This window comes from Spermophilus citellus (assembly GCF_964194105.1).
Source record: "Spermophilus citellus genome assembly, chromosome: 2".
Lineage (NCBI taxonomy): Eukaryota > Metazoa > Chordata > Mammalia > Rodentia > Sciuridae > Spermophilus > Spermophilus citellus.
The window spans coordinates 12,174,165-12,190,686 of record NC_138183.1 but is presented as its reverse complement, the minus strand read 5'-3'; the positions used below and the strand labels follow the sequence as shown (position 1 = coordinate 12,190,686).

Below are 16,522 nucleotides of genomic sequence, written 5' to 3'. Positions count from 1 at the left end.
GTGCTTCACTCTAGATGACAGAATTAAAAATTATTCTAATTTGGGCTGGGGATGTGGCTCAAGCGGTAGCGCGCTTGCCTCGCATGCGTGCGGCCCGGGTTCAATCCTCAGCACCACATACCAACAAAGATGTTGTGTCCGCCGAGAACTAAAAATAAATATTAAAAATTCTCACTCTCTCTCTCTCTCTCCTCTCTCACTCTCTCTTTAAAAAAAAATTATTCTAATTTTTAGATTTTTTTCTGCATTTTGGTCAATTTTCCTCTATTAAATATGAATTATTTTTCAATATGTAAAAAGACCAGTTTATTAAAAAAAAAATCTAGAGTAAATAAAAAGTTACCTTGTTAAATAACAGACACAGAGACAAGAAAAAGCACCTCACTGAAAGTTCTCCAGCTCCACCCAGCTCCAGTGTTTGTAAAGAAGATGCTTGTCTTCCAGCGTGAGGACAGCATTCAGCATAAATCCTTTCTCCTGTTCTATATTTCAGAGTGCTGAGCAGGGCACTGACTCTAGCAGTAGAGGCTACCCCTCCTGACAGGGCAAGCACACATCCTCTAGAACCTGTGTGGGCTGTTTGGGTTTTTGGTTGTTTATTGTGTTTCTATAGTACAAAACAAAGGCCTGGGAGTAGAACCCAGGGCTTTGCACCACTAGGCAAGTGCTCTACCACTAAGCTATATCCCCAGCCTCATCTGGAACCTTTATATAAGACCATGGTAGAGCAGAGCATCTGGGGGAATCTAATTACAAGTAAATATAACTGCATTCATTTGATTAAGGAAATATACTATTTACATTGCAAATAACATACTAACTAGAGAATTCTACTCTCAGACCTGGCAGGACCTCCAAGGTCAACAGGAGACAATTTCCAGGACAGTCTTTAGAATGCTATGTAAATAGTGACTGGAAACAATAACAGAGATGTCATGCTAGAGAATCTTAAGTAAACAGTTCAAAGCCTAGCTTCCTGTTTATGCAATTTAAAGTCACTTTATTGCTAGCCACAAAGTAATTCAGCATTCTGATCTAATCTAAGAATTTCTTGACTTTCTATGATAACTAAAAGGACTACAAAGAACAGCTGAAAAGTCAGAAGACGAAGAAGGAACAAAAATAAACACAGACATGTATCTTCCAGCCCAAACAATGAGAAATCTATGCAACTAGACCATCCGTTCAATCTATTTCCAGATCGCTGTCTTCACTGTGACAGGTGGCAGAGTTACGCACAGATGTCAGCACCAAGACTTCCTTTTCGGGGAGTAATCCAAATTCCTGTAGAAAAGCTTCAAGGTCCACAGCAAAGAAATCTTCCCCCAGCTGGTCAGTGATGCGCACAAAATTGCCAATCAATTCACCCCCCTTGTAGATCAGCAGGGCAGGAAGGGCATTCCGGGTAAACCGACTGCTGGCCCCGATGACCGAGCTCTTCACCCGACAGAATTTGACAGCTGGGTACTCCCCAGCCAGGCAGATCATGCAGCCATTCATGGCTTCAGTCCCTGGAATGCCATCCTCATAAATATGGACCATGATGAGGGTGCTTTTCTGTTCTTTATCAATCATGTCTAAAAACCCTTCTCCACTAGGGATTTCAAAAACCTGTTTGAACTGGGGCCCCTTGTGGAGCTGCTGCCGCATCTCTTCCATCCTCTGTTTCCGGTACTGCTGTAGAAATTCTTCATCATCTTGGTCCTCATTCATCATGGCAAACTCCTTCAGAGTCATCTGTAAGAGACCAGCAGGTAAGCAGACACAAGTGAACACTTTTGATAAATGTTGATGTGCACCTTGTACTTAAGATATATGCAGCACCACACTGAGCACTTTATGTGCATTATGTCTTAATAAGTTGTTGTATTTTAGGAGGGTTTGGGATTGTTTGGGGTTTTTTTGGTTTTTTGTTTTGTTTTGTTTTGTTTCAGAAAAGGAAGTCTTACTATGTCGCCCAGGCCAGCCCGAAATGCCTGAACTCAAGCAATCCTCCCACCTTGGTCTCCCAACAAGCTAGGCCTACTTGTGTGAATGCTACCATGCCTTACAATAATCCCATTGGGAAAGGGATTTTATAATTCTCATTTTACAAATGAGGTTTCAAGACTTATGTTAGCTGCACAATTCACACAAGAAGTATGTGTAAGACCAGGACTCAAACTAGATTTTCAACACCCTGGTTTATATTACACCATACTGCCTCTCAACCCAAGCAGGCAGCATCAGATAGTACCACTTCACTGAGCTATTTTCATTTTGTCAGTCTTGACAGTGGATTGCTTTATTCACTGTTTTGTTTTCATAAAAAAATAACAGGACATTATGTAACTTCAAAAGAACACTTATAATCCCTGCCCTGCACAAAACACGTCTACACACAACAAACACCCACACATTCATATACACTCTAAAATTTTTCTTCTTCTTATCAGTCACATGCTAGATTAGTTCTGCTCTTAAAACAGAAGCCATGGGTGTACCAATTAAGATATAACCTACTCGGTCTCTTAGCTAATGTTAATAATAAATTCTAAGTATCTCTTCAGTTTCTAAATAGTTTTATAAAATTATATATGTGTCATATTTTGCTTAACCACTCCCCTATTTCTGGCATTCAGGCAGTTTCTAGTTCTATTCAACTGTAGGTAATTCAGCAGGACAAAGATAGCCTCTCACTAGCTTGATTCATGTGGTCATGTGATTATGGCTTCGTTCTGGTCCTTCAGCCCAGGATAAGAAAGCAGCCAAGCAAAGCAGGCACACTGCCCAAGGGCCAGCTTATATCACAAGGCATCTTCCTTCTCCTTCCGGGGTGCAGCAAGACTCCCCTGTAACAAACCTTCACTAAGCCTAATCGTGTACAGATTAGGGGGTGGGGAATAGGGCCCACTCTAGGTCAGAACAGACATCATTACTGGGTCATACTTATTAACAATTTTCTTCCCATCACATAGCTCTCCACTCTATCTCAGCCAGCTGTTTCTAACAGACCTATTATGGTCTTTGCCGACTTTCATGCACTGAAATCATCCTTCTGGTCAAGGTGAATGACTCCTGACTTAATGCTCCATGATCCTGGCTTGTGCTTTGGCTTTGGGCCACACCTAACTGATCTTGGGCACTCTTAGACTTTCTTCCATGTATGTGAGTAACAGAGGCCCTTTAATACTGAGAAGGTATTAGGAAATGTCAGGGACCTTGTTCCAAATATCTTCCAGAGGGCCTATCTGCTTCTACTCTAATGCCTCCTCAGAATAAATCCTTACAATAGGCTTCAGATGAAACACAGCAGCATCACAGAAAGAACAAGAAAATTTGAAATAGAATCTTAGTTCCTATGACAGAAAACTAACATTAAATGAGCACTTTTCAGTGGGCCAGTCACTACAATGTGCATTTTATCCACACAGTTCTGGGGTGGGCATGACCTCAATAAACTAATCAAAACCAAACTCAGAAAGGAAGAAATTTATTTCCCCACAATCACTAATGGCAGAGCTGAGAGTCAAACCCCAGGTATGCCTGAGTTATGACATGGCTCTATATTTTCCCCTGTACTGCAAAGCTTCTCAGAGGCAAAACCAACATCCTCTATCTCCCAAATCACCAAGCCCAGTTCTAGTGGCCAGGGCAGCTTCTGAGAAAAGCTTAGGGCTGCTGATTACCTTCCCACTGATCTTTTCCTGGAGGTCCTTCTGTTTCTGTTGCTCCTCTTCTTCATCCAAATGGGACCTGCAGGTCATAGACAGCTTCTTGATCAGCCTTTCCATCTCCCGGCACTGCTCCTCTCTCTGCTCAGTTTCCAATTGCTTGTAGCGGCGCCAGTCATTGATCACACCTTTTGGACCTGAGTGACATGAACATGGATGTGACCAAAAATAATGAGCAAAGAATTATGGAGCAGCTCACATGTGCAGGTGGGAGCTCACATCTGTCTAAAGCTTGCACAACTAACACAGAACCTCCATGTACTATGACTAGTATAGCGACATAGCAGTACCATACAAGGTGCAATCTAACCTTCATTGCTTTCCTAAATATGCATCCTAAACACCCTCTTTCCCATTCTCCGATATCGTCAAAATATTTCAGTCTTTTTTCAGCATTTATAAATCTTTTATGCAACTTCATATTCACTCCACCAAATGCCTTTGAAGAACTCCCATTTGTGATTAAAATATTTCACATCTTCTTAACTCTCTAGTGATTCTGATCAGATTAAAATAGACCATGTTCAGGACTTGGGACAGGTCAGGAAGGAAACTGCTTTTCATATCATATAACATAAAGGTAGCCTTGGTTAAACTCAATACTTTCCTAAAAACCAGGCCTTACTTTGAAAATTGTATAATCATGTTATGGTAAATCATCATTTATTCATTAATTACCTATGCATGACCATGTGGGATGGCAGGAAGCGTGGGTCTGAGCAATATCCAACTTATAACTTAAATTGAACCATTAGTCAGTCCTCTCTGTGGGACCTACTACTGCCCACCTTTCATGTTTGTGAAAATGAGGCACAAGGAAGTTAAAGCAGGAATTGTAGCTCTAGTCTAGCTTCCAGAGTCTTCAGTGTTAACAAGGAATTCTCAACAAACAAAACCTTCTACCATTTTTAGAGTTTAATTGCCATGTCTATGACCAGGGGCTTGATAAGCACATAGCATTTTCAACTGAAATAGCACATAGCCCATGATAGGGCTACCTTCTTACCAACTCTTCAGGAGATCCTTGGAAACATTTTGCTATGAACAAAAATTGTTAACAGTACCCTGTTATTATTATAAAAGTTTTTAAAATTGAACTATAAGGGTTGAGGATAAAACTCAGTTGGTAAAGTGCTTGTCTCACATGCACAAGGCCCTGGGTTTAATCCCCAGCACCACACACACACACACACACACACACACACACACACACAAAATTGAACTATAAAACTTAGAGCTATTTAAAATACTTCCATCCCAAATCATTATTGAAATGCTATAAAAACTAAAATTCTCAAAGCTATATTTTATAAATCGAGAGCAATTTTCTGGATAAATTTAACTGGAGAAAATCTATTGTTATATGAACATGATAATACTTATTCCTTTATCTCCTGACACAAATAATGCATGTGATTAAAACAGCATGATAGAGTATTTTTCTTTAAAACATTTTTCTTGGCTCAAGGAAAAAGGGCAAACTATTGAAATGACATATGGGATGTCTTTGTTTAAAAGATATCAATTTCTGACCACTAAAGGGAAGAAAGGGCAGGAAGAAGCTGCCCAGAGAAGTTCTGGGACTCACAGAGCAGAGATGCCAGGGGCTGGAAGGTGCATGAAACCTCTAGTTCTAACCCAAGTGTCTCTTACTTTTTATTTGTGCTCACTTCACTTTACAAAATTCACTATCAACAGAACCCAGAGATAAGAGCAATTCCACATAAGGCACTATGCTTATATGTAAGTAGTATCCCTGAGATTTCACATCTCCACTCCCTAGATCCCACATGTTTGCTCTCCATGACCTTTAGCTGTGACCAGAAGGAGCTGCTGGGTGTGGAGGCTGCATGGCATGTGGTGAAGCACTCAGCTGCTGTGGGGCCCGCCCTGCCCACTGGCCCAGCTTTTGCTTCCTGCACATGAGATTATGTAGATGAAGCCATAGAACACTCTGGAATCTCCAATGCCTTGCCCAAAGCTGCAACACATCCTCCCCACATACTTCAGGGAGGGGTCTGAAGACCAGGAAAAGGATTCCTTCAGCTCAAAGTGAACCAAGTCTACACTGGCTCAAGGGGAGCATCTCTGCCTATATTCTGTCAAGGGGAGCAAGTCCATGTCTACCTTGGCTTAAGGCAAGTAAGTCCCGGTCTTCCCTGGCTCAAAGTGAGCAAGTATATACAGTGAGCAGTAGAGAGAGGTACAGTGGTATAGGCCTAGGAGAGGATAGAGGATGGCCAGTGAGCTCCAGCCTTTGCCCTGAAGCCAATCTCTAAAACAACCACACACACACACACACACACACACACACACACACACACCCAAAAAAATAAAATAAAATAAATAAAAAATTATATATATATATATATATATATATATATATATATATATATATGTGTGTATATATATATATATATATTAATCTTTGAAACATCAATTTTATTATATAATCTGTGAAAAAAAGGAATTCAGAATAAATTTCTCCCAAAGCATAAGAGAAAGGACAAAGAGCAGAGAAGGAGAAAGTGTCCTAGGGAAAAGTCTCTATGATGTGTTTTGCAGTGGGGGGCAGAATAGACTCCTGGTGGATACAGATAAACTTCAGCCTGGAATCTGTGCAAGAAGCCTGAACCAGTAGGCACACCTCACTCCCACACCATGATGTCAAATCCAAGAGCTCAGGGTCCTCTGGCTGTCATTCAGTTCTGTCTGTCTTGGCTGGGCATTTCCATTGGAGCCACTCTTTTCCTGAACACTAGCAACCAAAGCAAGGTATGCAGCACAGTTGTTGAATGAATTTGGCAATCCTCCTCCTCAGCCTCTTCCAGCCTTTGCTCCTGTCCTGGGATTGCCCTGTGGAGGTGCCTTGGAAGGATGAGCTGCTGGGCACAGGGTCCTGCTGGGAGGCTAGGCTGGGAGGAGGTGTGTCCACATGGAGGATGCAGAGCTGAATGGCAGGCACACTGGCACTTCCAGGACCCTTGTGTGGGGACTGCTTGGTCTCCTCAGGCTGCTGCTGCTCACAGGGCAAGGGAAGGCTCACTGCAATGCTTCTCAAGGCAGACTCTAGGAGGATCCGCAGGGCCTGCCCCCTGGATTCTCTGGCACTGTAGCATGAGGTACACAGCCATGGTGATGTCAAATCTTCAACTTGCCACAGACACTCAGGTATTATAGGGGTGGAAACCCATGTTGATCATGATTTTTGTAATTATGGGATCTGGGAGTTTGGGAGTATCTCACTATAAGGACTAAGTGAAGCAGCTTCCTCACCCTGGCTCAACCATGGGTGCCCCATTACCTCTCTAGGTGGGTGGGCTTCTGCATGGGGTCCACTGTCAGGATTTCATTGATGAGGCTCTGTGTTCCCTTGGAAATCCATGGGGGGAATGTCATACGTTCCCTGTATGATCAGCTTCTTTACCTGCTTATTGCTGCTTGCCTCAAATGGGCATTTCCCTGTGAGCATAACATAGAGAACGACACCCAGGATCCAGACGTCTGGTGGGCAGGGGGTAGTGCTTGTATTCCTTCCCATGGATGACTTCAGGGACAACATATAGGACAGTGTCCCAGAGCCTATTCAGCTTCTTCCCAGCTATGAATCTGGTGCTCAGGCCAAAGTCAATGAGTTTGGTGTTGCCACTGGCATCCACCACCACATTCTCTGGCTTCAGGTCAGGATGCACATTATCCTTGTCCTGGCAGTACTGCATGGCATGGATGATCTGCCTAAATAGTTTGCAAGCCTCCTCCTCCTGCATGCCATCAGCTTTGGGGATGAGGTCCCATAGCTGTCCCCCACCTGCATGCTCCATGATAAGGTAGATATATTCCATGGTCTCGATGCCCTGGAAGAACTGGATCATGTTTCAGTGGTTCAAGGCCACCATCAGATCCAGTTCAGGTAGGAAGGGGAAGTTCGAGGCTACTTTTGCCAGGACCTTCACCACAACCTCTGTCCCAGTGAAGAGATGGCAGGCAAGTTTCACCTGGGCAAAGCCCCCTTCTCCAATGTCCTGCAGGACCATATAATGGTCCATCCATGGAGGCTGGCTCCTAACAGGAGCCCCACCCCTGCAGCACTACATTGCTCTAACTACTCTCACTGCTCATTCCTAAACTGGAACAAGGATGAGAGCTAAAAAATAAATAAATAAATAAGGACCAAAAATAAAATAAAATAAAGCCCAAATCAAAAAACCAATATCCAAAGACCACAGCCACAAGCCACTAACAACCACCAAATGTGCTAAATATCTGGGAGTCCAACAGGTCACCACCAAGAGCTTCCTGTACTTACAGACAAAAAACAAAACAAAGCAAAACAAACAAAACAGCTGCAGCCACCCTCTTATATATCTGCTGTTTGAAATTTCCTCACAATGGCTCCTTGTGAGGTCAGAGTAAGAAATGACCCAATCACACCTGGATATAACCCCCAGAGGTCTTCTCACTTTTGGATCTCCAGGACCTTTTCCACTTTCAAAATAATAAGAAAGGACTCTGAAAGATTATTTGCTTTAGTGGGTTATGGAGACTAATATGTACTTGTTAAGAAATTAAAATTTGGGCTGGGGATGTGGCTCAAGCGGTAGCGCGCTCGCCTGGCATGCGTGCGGCCCGGGTTCGATCCTCAGCACCACATACAAACAAAGATGTTGTGTCCGCCGAGAACTAAAAAATAAATATTAAAAATTCTCTCTCTCTCTCTCTCTCTCCCCCTCCCTCCCCCCTCTCTCGCTCTCTCTTTAAAAAAAAAAAAAAAGAAATTAAAATTTGTAGATTACTTCAGTGGTCTCTTCATTTTGAGTCTGAAAATCTGTAATAACTTTGTGGCTTTGAAAGACCTCATCATATCCACACTCAAGCTCTCTGATCCTTTGCTGCCCTGAACTGAGCAGCTTTCCCCATTGGGCCTTTCCCCCATGATGTACTTGGGCAGAGCAATGGAGTCAGCCATCTGACTGAGACTTCTGGAACTGTGGGCCCCAGAGAAGTTTTTCCTTCTCCAAGTTGTTCTTGTTGGGTGTTTTGATCACAGAGACAACAGAGCTAATGAAATCACAGCCATACATCATTGTACCCAGAGGTATGATGTGCACGTGCACACTCACACAGGAGAGTAGTGCTAGGAGCTAAACCAAGTCTTTGCACAGGCTGGAGAAGCTCTCTTCATGTGCACATCCCATCCCCGGGGTGGGAGCTTCCTGGCCTAACCAGCTGTCAACAATGTCACATTAATGTTGAACTGTCAACAGGAATTTTGGAGGGATACACACATTCAAACCACAGAATGAAATAAACTACAGCCCAGGGAGTTGGTTCCAACTAGATATGCCCTGTACAACCCAAAGGACATTAGATAGAAACTCAGATCTTGATGAAGAAAGAAAAATCCCTGGTAAAGCAAATTCATGACAATTAAAAAAGCTAGTGCTACTGTTGTTTTCTACAAGAAGTAAGAGAATAATGTATCGAAACACCTCAATTTTATTCTACAGTAAAAAAATACCTTATATAACACTATAACATCAGTAACTGAAGGGGAAGGGCTGGAGAGTTATAGCAGCCACATCTGCACACTACTGAAGTCATGTTGCTATAGATTTATATCACAGTGGCATGTCTTTCTCATGTTAAATAGGACCCTCCCCCCATGGGAACCACAAAGAAATTCTAGTAGAGCACACCCAAAATGAGAGGTAAGGGAATCAAAATGTTTCAATACAATCATCAACTAAATAGGAGGGAAGATAATCATATAACAAAGCAAGTCACATTGAATCAAAGCTTGTGCTGCTCTCCTCATAAAGGACACAAGCCATTGGAGCTGGAGTTGCGGCTCAGTGGTACAGAGCTTGCCCGGCACATGTGAAACACTGGGTTCAATCCTCAGCACTACATAAAATTCATAAATACATACAAACATAAATAAATGCATTAAAAAAAAAAAAAAAGAACACAAGCCATGCTGAATCAAGGCCCTCCCAGCTGTCCTTATATAGACACAAGCCACACTGAACCAAGGGCCCAGCCCTGATCTCCTTATAAGGACAGAAACCACACTAAACCAAGGGCCATGATAAACATCAAACTCCAGCACATGTCAAAACTTCCAGGCTATAAGCATTTCTCCAAGCCTATGAACTTTCTGAAGTGAGAATAGGGACTGGATCTTCTTTAATTTTCAATGCCCAGTGCCTGGTATAAAATTTAACACCTAAGAGTTTTTCACTTAATTTTGGTTAATTGTTTCTTTTTGGCTGACTGGGTGGGTGGGTAGATAGATGGACAAATAGACAGATGGACAGATCAATGAGTAGGTGGTGGTATGGATGGATGGCAGGAAGGAAGGAGGAATGGTTAGACGAATGGTTATGATACCAGTCTTGAAAATCAGGATGGGGTCCTTGATCCCCTGGTGTTGAAGATTAAACACCCACGAAATGCCGAGGCAAGCTTCAATAGATGAATGGATAAAAAAAATGTGGCATTTATACACAATGGAGTATTACTCTGCATTAAAAAATGACAAAATCATGGAATTTGCAGGGAAATGGATGGCATTAGAGCAGATTATGCTAAGTGAAGCTAGCCAATCCCTAAAAAACAAATGCCAAATGTCTTCTTTGATATAAGGAGAGCAACTAAGAACAGAGTAGGGAGGAAGAGCATGAGAAGAAGATTAACATTAAACAGGGACGAGAGGTGCGAGGGAAAGGGAGAGAGAAGGGTAATTGCATGGAAATGGAAGGAGACCCTCATTGGTATACAAAATTACATACAAGAGGAAGTAAGGGGAAAGGGAAAAAAAAAACAAGGGGGAGAAATGAATTATAGTAGATGGGGTAGAGAGAGAAGATGGGAGGGGATGGGAGGGGAGGGGGGATAGTGAAGGATAGGAAAGGCAGCAGAATACAACAGACACTAGTATGGCAATATGTAAAACAGTGGATGTGTAACCAATGTGATTCTGCAATCTGTATACGGGGTAAAAACGGGAGTTCATAACCCACTTGAATCAAATGTGTGAAATATGATATGTCAAGAACTATGTAATGTTTTGAACAACCAACAATAAAAAGAAAAAAAAAGAAAAAAGAAATACTGAGGCAAGAGCAAAAGGTAAATTTTATTTAAGAAACAGAACTGGGAGGGGGTGGGGGGGAGACTCCTACAGAGAGGAGGGGACCCAGAGCTGGTGCCCAGGGAAGTGGATATGTCTTGCTCCTTTATAAATTTTAGGTTCCTTTCTTCTCATGCCTACATGACCAAAAGGCAGGAAAAGAGCAGCCCAGGGGCTGATGGCTTGTGTTGGAAAGTACAATCCTTCCCCTCCCCCAGAGGTGTGAGCAACAGGTTGATGGGGAAGTGCTATCTGCTTATTTTTTTCTTTGATAATCAGCTATCTGCCCTTTGCCCCTGACTCAATCAATTGGCAGGCTGGTTAGATGAATGAATGAGAGGATGTAAAGTGTCTAGAGCAGTGCTTGATACATATAATAAATTGCAACTGTATATTTCTGTTGTCTTACAGAATATAAAAACCTTATTTTCATATACTGAAACATTTGTGTCTAAAAATTTCCACTCATTTAACCTATTTTAATACTGTTTTTCTCATGATATAAAAAATATACACATTGTATCATGTTGTGCATAGAACCCAACTACAAATGCATTCTGCATAAAACCTGCTACCTTATGTTACACTGCTAAGCATTAGTCTTTTAAAAAAACAAACAATTATTTGGCACGAACTGAAATAAACAGATAGGCTTTTTCCTCAAGGACATTAACTTTTCCACTACAGGAGTGGGAGGGGCTTCCACTATCATCAAAATCTATTTTGGATACAACTGCTAAAAAACAAACTGCTTCAAAGCTTAGTAGTAAAAAATATCAAATAAATTATGGTGACAGGTTCTGTGAGTCAGAAATTAGGAGAGAGTACAGGGGAAATGGCTTGCTTCTGCTTCATGTTCTCTAGTATCTCATCTAAAAAGACTCAAAATATGAAGAGGACTTGCCAGCTGGGACTAGAATCATTAGGAGTCTCATTAGGAGTCTCATTCACATGTCTGTCAACTGGGCTGAAATGTCTTCGCACTAAGCTCAGCTGGTCTGTCAATCAGAGTGCAAAGATGAGTCCTCTCTATGCATCTGTGCTTCCCCCAAACATGGTATCTCAGGATAGGTAAACATATAACTTGGTAGCTTGTGGCTCCAGTGCAAGGGTTCCAGTAGACAAAACAGAAACCTCATTGCCTGTTATGACCCAGGCTTGGTGGTCACAAAGTATCACCTCCATCACATTTTATTATCTGAAGTAGTTACCAGTCTATCCAGGTTTCCAGGCAGGAGACATAAACCTCACACCTTAATGGGAGGCATGTGAAAGAATTTTATAGCCATTTTTAAAATCCCTCACTCCTGTTAGAAACTGAAGTCTAGAACCCTATGGAAGGCAATTTTATCTTAATTCCTTTCATCACCCTTTAAGACTCTTTTTTTTTTTTTTTTTTTTTTTTTGGACAGATATCATTTACTATTTGTGAGAAACCAGATCTCTAGCCTCCCTAGCATACCTGAATGTGCTGGCAACATGGTGGCAAAAAAAAAAAAAAACTCTACCTTCTTTCCTGAATGCAGTGCTTATCATGTATCATACCAGTGTGAGAGAAGAACCCTTGGCACTGGCTGGATCAGTTGCAGGGAACCTTCTTAATATTCTAAACACTGACAGAACCCATGATCTGTTCAGGGCAAAGCAGTTGGGCACAGAATAACAGGCCACAGTGGGCAAGCTTGCACAAAGCAGAGACCTGCACCAAATTTCCACCTACCCCACAGCACTCCTTCTCTTTTTGTTCTTGTTTTTTTTCTCTTTTTTTTTTTTTTTTTGTACTAGAGATTGAACCCAGGGGAGCTCTACCACTGAGCCACATCTCCAGCCCTTTTTATTTTTTATTTTGAGACAAGGTCTCACTAGGTTGCTTAGGGCCTTGCTAAGCTGCTGAGGCTGGCTTTGAACCTGCAATCCTCTTTCCTCAGCCTCCCAAGCTGCTGGGATTACAGGCATGCACCACTGCGCCCGGAACAGCACTCCTTCTCCTTAGGATCATGTCCACTGACCTTAAAGCTTCTTGCGGAGTGCATCAGTGCCACAGGGCAGAGTGGTCTACACACAAAGAGGTGTGCTACAGCACAGTTCGTAATAAAGGGCCAAGATAATGCCCAACATTAGGAAACAAGTTAAAGAAATTATGAAATAAAGTAACACTGTTCAGGGAAAATAAAGTAACACTCAGAAAGATGAGGCAGTCTATTCCCTGCAATGAAAGATTCTCCAAATATATTAGTTTACATAAAAATGACAAGTCTGGTATAGTAATACTGCCTACAGGCCCAGCTACTCAGGAAGCTGAGGCAGAAGGACTAATTGAGTCCAGGAGTTCATGGACAGCCTGGGCAACAAAGCAAGATTCCATCTCTAGGGGGAAAAAAATGCCTATTTGTCATCTACCAGGATGGCAAAAATCAAAAAATTTGATAACCCAGGAAGAAAAATATAAGAAACATTGTACTGCCAGTTAAATTATAAATTAGTGCCACCTCAACTAACAGAAATTCAACAATATTAAATTAAAAGTGGAGTTGGAGACAGCTCAGTGGTAGTACTTGCCTAGCATTCAAGAGGCCCTGGGTTCAAAGACCAGTACAATCAAAAATGAAAGAAAAGAAAAGAAAGAAAGAAAATATGCCATTTCTAGGAGTTTATATTACAAATATACTCACATCTATGATTTATGCCTATCAAACTATTAATCTGACAAATAGGGTTCAAACCCAGGCCAATCTGTTCATTGTCTGTTGCTCTGCACTGTGTAGTAAAAAGACTACAAGCACACACAATGAATGCCAACACTAGTTATCGATAGAAATGGGATAGTTAGAGAGATCAGGAGAATTCTAAGTGATACATACTTAACAGACATTTTAAAATCTGTTCCCAGAGCTCAAGACTTTCCAGTACCTGTATTAACTGAGATGCCTTCACCTGCCAGCTCAGCCTCCACAGGCATGGAACTGCTGGCTGGGGCACCCCTGCCTCTGTCCTTGTCTTCATGGTCACTGTCCTCATCCTCACTGCTGCTGTAGTAGTACTGCAGTTTCTCCCCCAGCAACTTGTCATCCAGGGTTGTCATGATGCCTGGAAGAAGGCAACATATCAGGCTTTTTGTGGGCTTAAGCATGAAGTTATGAATCTGAAGAATAGGGGACCCACTTGGGCTAAGATCCCATAGGAACCTAAAAATTATTTTTTTTCCTAAATAGAATCTCAACAAATCCCTACCATGACAGTGATAGAATTTATTATGTTCTTTTGTAGAAGGTAAAACTGAGGTTCAGATAAGGGAAGTTACTTTCCCAAGCTTTCCAGAATGTGGTGGAGTAGGCCAGAGGTATGCCTAACTCCTGTAGCCTGAGGGATGAGTTACTGTCTTCTGAATATTGTACTAGTATCTATTGTTCCAAAGTAGAACCTGTGTTTACATTACTGACTTGTGATTTTACCTATGCTTAGTTTCAGTTTGCCTACCAAGTAAATTAGTAATTGAAAACTTCAGTAAGAATCCTCAGGAAATACTTCAAAAGGGATCATAAAAAGTGTGATGCTGGGGACTGAGGTTGTGGCTTAGTGGCAGAGTGCTTCCCTAATAGTGTGAGGCACTGGGTTCCATCCTCAGTGCCACATGAAAATTAATTAAATAAAGATATCATGTCCATTTACAAATATAAATATATATGTATTTTTTTAAAGTATGATGTTGAATCTAAGTCAAGCCGTCTCACTGCAAACTTGGATGGTCTCCAAAGCCCTACTAATTCTGACTAGTTAAAACTAGTGTCGATGCCAAGATTTTAATAAAAACCAAGTATTTAAAGGACCGCAAAGCCAGTGTTCTGCATCACAAGCAGCCAAAGGCATTTTTGGGGAAAGTGCAGTTTAGCCCCTTTACAGGCTTGTTTGAGGATCCAACAGGAATAGTTAAAAAAGGAAAAACAAAAACAAAAACAAAAAACGCCTAACCCTTTAGTATTTCTTCCTCAAAGCATCCCGACATTATGCTGTCTTCATGAAGACTTCTCACAGGGCCTGTTACACTTCATTACAAAATGACTCTCTCCCACAGGCTGAGAGAGCTCTGGAAAGAAGAAACATCCAACAACTAATCCCTATCTCCAACACCCAGCAAAATGCCCCAAAGGATGATGAATCACTGAATCCCGCGACCCCCACAGTCAGACCCGGAGTATGGTGCAAAGGAAGCAAGGCTAATTAAGAGAAAGTGCAGGTTCTAGGGAGGAGCAGAACCAAACTTAAGGTAAGTGGGCAAGCCAGGAATGGGACAAAAAACCGCCTGAGGGTAGAGAGCGACCTAAAGGAGCAGCGCCCGCTCACAACACAGACGGAGGAGGGTGCAGAGGGGAGACGGGACCGTGTACGGGAGGAGGCGAGGGGCGGACCAATGAGACGTGGCGAGGGCGGGGTCAATGGGGAGTCCGGGGTGAGAAGGTGGGGCCAGCAGAGGGGAGCGCAGAAAAGGCGGGGCTGCTGAAAAGAGCGCAAGGGGGCGGAGCCGGTTGAGGGGTGAGCGAAGGAGGCGGGGTCCCCGGAAAGGCGGCAGAGGGGTGCGCCAAGCCTTGGGAGATCCTGGAGAAGGCTGAGGGGAGTTTGGGGTCGGGAGAGAGGTGGAGCAGGGAAGTGGCGGGGTCCGTGGGAGACTCGAAGACAAGGCAGTTTTATCGAGGCTCGCAAACCACCGTTCCACCCATATTCCACGCCCATCGCTTCCTCCCGGCTGACCCCAGTGCATTTACCCGGACTAGCTCAGTCTGGATCCCTTTGGGCTAGCAGCTCCGGGCACCAGAAAGAACTGAGCGCTGACTTAGAGGAAGAGAAGTGGGTCGGCGCCCAGAGCACCCAAGAGAAAAGCTGCCGGAGTCCTGACTGCGCGGACCAATGAGGCGGCCCTCCTGCGTCATGGCGGACGCCGCGGCCCAATTAGAAGAAGCTTCTCCCGGCGGCTGAGGGAGAAACTACAGGTCCTAGTTTAGGACAAATTACCTGGACAACTTTAATACGCTTGTTTGTCTTGTTTATGTTTTGCTCTGGACATACACATACACACACACACACACAAACTGAATATATACTCCCAGCTTTGAACGAGGAAAAAATATTTTCTCCCCTCAAAAGTTCCATAGCCATTCCAAAAATTTTTTTAAACAGCTTCATTACATCTTCATTGAGCGGTAAATTGAGTCAAGAGACATTAAATGACGGCCATTAAGTCAGAAATTGGAATAAAACTAAAAAAAAAAAAAAAAAAAACAAGCGAGGCCTATGACACGTAAACGTAACATGACATCCTGGATTGGGATCCTAGGACTGAAAAAGAATTAGAATGGGACAACTGATGAAATTTGCATAATATTAATTAATAGTATTAAATTAATAATTTCCATATTTGAACTCCGGTTATCTTGTTAACCTTCGAGATTCTGGATGAAGAGTATAGGGTAACGCTAACCTATTTTTCCAACGGTCTTGTTAAACCTAAAATTATTTCAAATTCTTAGCCTTTGTTGAGATATCCAGTACACAGCTATGAAGTTACTCATTAAAAAAAAAAGTCTTGTGAAATTGAATCATATACAATATACAAGAATGATATACTATTTTAAAATAGGGTTATTCGGAAAGCTAAGGCAGGAGGGTCACAAGTTCGAGGCTA

At 42.4% G+C, this 16,522-nt stretch overlaps 1 protein-coding gene across 1 annotated transcript; it reads right to left on the bottom strand.

The window, feature by feature from the left end:
- Window positions 1-219: 219 nt before the first annotated feature.
- On the bottom strand, window positions 220-15,797 carry PDCL (phosducin like). Its single transcript, XM_081282162.1, has 4 exons — window positions 15,606-15,797; window positions 13,756-13,932; window positions 3,669-3,850; window positions 220-1,737 (listed from the first exon to the last, which is right to left on the bottom strand). The coding sequence occupies exons 2-4, from the start codon at window positions 13,925-13,927 to the stop codon at window positions 1,186-1,188; spliced, it is 906 nt and encodes a 301-aa protein (XP_081138288.1). The 5' UTR covers window positions 13,928-13,932; window positions 15,606-15,797; the 3' UTR covers window positions 220-1,185.
- Between the last annotated feature and the right edge of the window lie 725 nt (window positions 15,798-16,522).

What these genes read in the sequence shown, in the direction of transcription:
- PDCL (XM_081282162.1), bottom strand. Translation starts at nt 13,927, where the DNA reads ATGACAACCCTGGATGACAAGTTGCTGGGGGAGAAACTGCAGTACTAC. An exon ending in AGGCATCTCAGTTAATACAG is followed by an intron (nt 3,851 to 13,755) that starts GTACTGGAAAGT and finishes CATGTCACTCAG; the next exon opens with GTCCAAAAGGTGTGATCAAT. An exon ending in AGGAAAAGATCAGTGGGAAG is followed by an intron (nt 1,738 to 3,668) that starts GTAATCAGCAGC and finishes GGTCTCTTACAG; the next exon opens with ATGACTCTGAAGGAGTTTGC.